The 1,538-nt window shown below is 54.2% G+C and overlaps 1 protein-coding gene across 1 annotated transcript in view; it reads right to left on the minus strand.

Moving 5' to 3' along the window:
- Nucleotides 1–818: 818 nt before the first annotated feature.
- Nucleotides 819–1,538, minus strand: part of LOC310777817 (mitogen-activated protein kinase kinase kinase 20-like) — a gene marked incomplete at its 3' end in the record, with an annotated part of 26,043 nt that continues 25,323 nt past the window's right edge. Inside the window, exon 13 of the mRNA XM_083638171.1 lies at nucleotides 819–856. Coding sequence (XP_083494297.1) covers nucleotides 819–856 — 38 coding nt within the window. The remainder of the gene's footprint in view (nucleotides 857–1,538) is intronic.

Genomic DNA, 1,538 nt, shown 5'->3' on the forward strand with positions numbered 1-1,538 from the left:
TGTCACGTGGAGCCACCCACACCCAAACCCCAGGGTGCTGCCTGCCTGTCTGCTCCTCAGGAGGTGCTGCTCCTCCTGCAGAGAGGAGAGGAGAGCGCCTCAGGAGGTGCTGCTCCTCCTGCGGAGAGGAGAGGAGAGCATCTCAGGAGGTGCTGCTCCTCCTGCAGAGAGGAGAGCACCTCAGGAGGTGCTGCTCCTCCTGCAGAGAGGAGAGCGCCTCAGGAGGTGCTTCTCCTCCTGCAGAGAGGAGAGCACCTCAGGAGGTGCTGCTCCTCCTGCAGAGAGGAGAGCACCTCAGGAGGTGCTGCTCCTCCTGCAGAGAGGAGAGCACCTCAGGAGGTGCTTCTCCTCCTGCAGAGAGGAGAGCGCCTCAGGAGGTGCTGCTCCTCCTGGAGAGGAGAGGAGAGCACCTCAGGAGGTGCTGCTCCTCCTGCGGAGAGGAGAGGAGAGCGCCTCAGGAGGTGCTGCTCCTCCTGCGGAGAGGAGAGGAGAGCGCCTCAGGAGGTGCTGCTCCTCCTGGAGAGAGGAGAGGAGAGCGCCTCAGGAGGTGCTGCTCCTCCTGGAGAGAGGAGAGCGCCTCAGGAGGTGCTGCTCCTCCTGCAGAGAGGAGAGGAGAGCACCTCAGGAGGTGCTGCTCCTCCTGAGGAGAGGAGAAGAGAGCGCCTCAGGAGGTGCTGCTCCTCCTGGAGAGAGGAGAGGAGAGCGCCTCAGCAGGTGCTGCTCCTCCTGAGGAGAGGAGAACATAATATAAGGGACAGAACGAGGGACAGAACAGACAGCCACAGCAGGGGGCTTGTTGTTATATTAGACTGTGCCAATCAGTGGACCTTCTGAGAGGTTTTCTCCTTCCTCTCATCTGGATTACACGAAGGCATACATTTGTCATTTCTTTTTTTAAGGGGCCTGATTAAAACGTTCCCCCAGAACGTGGCTAATATGAGTGGCATCTGCTGTGTGCTGCTGTCATCATGTACAATGGGCCTGTCTTCATCTGCACAGCAGGCCTCCTTAAGGATATCAAATCTGTCATTGGGGAAGCTTGTTTTCCACCATTTCAGCCTCATCGAATAAGCGCTTGGAAATAAATGGGCACTCATGCTTAAAGCAGTCCTTTCTGAATGACCGCTTACTAGATAAATACAGACAAATACAGGCAAACATTGCTCATGACACTTCAATTTGGGGTTGCTTGAAAATCTTCGTAGATGTTGACAAAAGTCTAACTTCTTGTGTGTGTGTGTGTGTGTGTGTGTGTGTGTGTGTGTGTGTGTGTGTGTGTGTGTGTGTGTGTTTTCAGATTTGACACCATGTAATGTTTTTGCCTGTGAATTCCTTTGAAAATTAGCTCTTTCTATCGTGACGCATGCGTGCGTGCGTGTGTGTGTGTGTGTGTGTGTGTGTGTGTGTGTGTGTGTGTCTGGGTGTGTATAGATGAAAAGCAAGGATTGCAGGATGTTGACATGTTCCAGTTGGGGTGCATGTTGTTGGTCACGACACACAGCCTTCAAAGGCAGAGGGGGAACCCAGAGCATCCTCTT

The sequence above is a fragment of the Poromitra crassiceps genome (assembly GCF_964638095.1).
Source record: "Poromitra crassiceps genome assembly, chromosome: 6".
In the NCBI taxonomy this organism is placed as follows: domain Eukaryota; kingdom Metazoa; phylum Chordata; class Actinopteri; order Beryciformes; family Melamphaidae; genus Poromitra; species Poromitra crassiceps.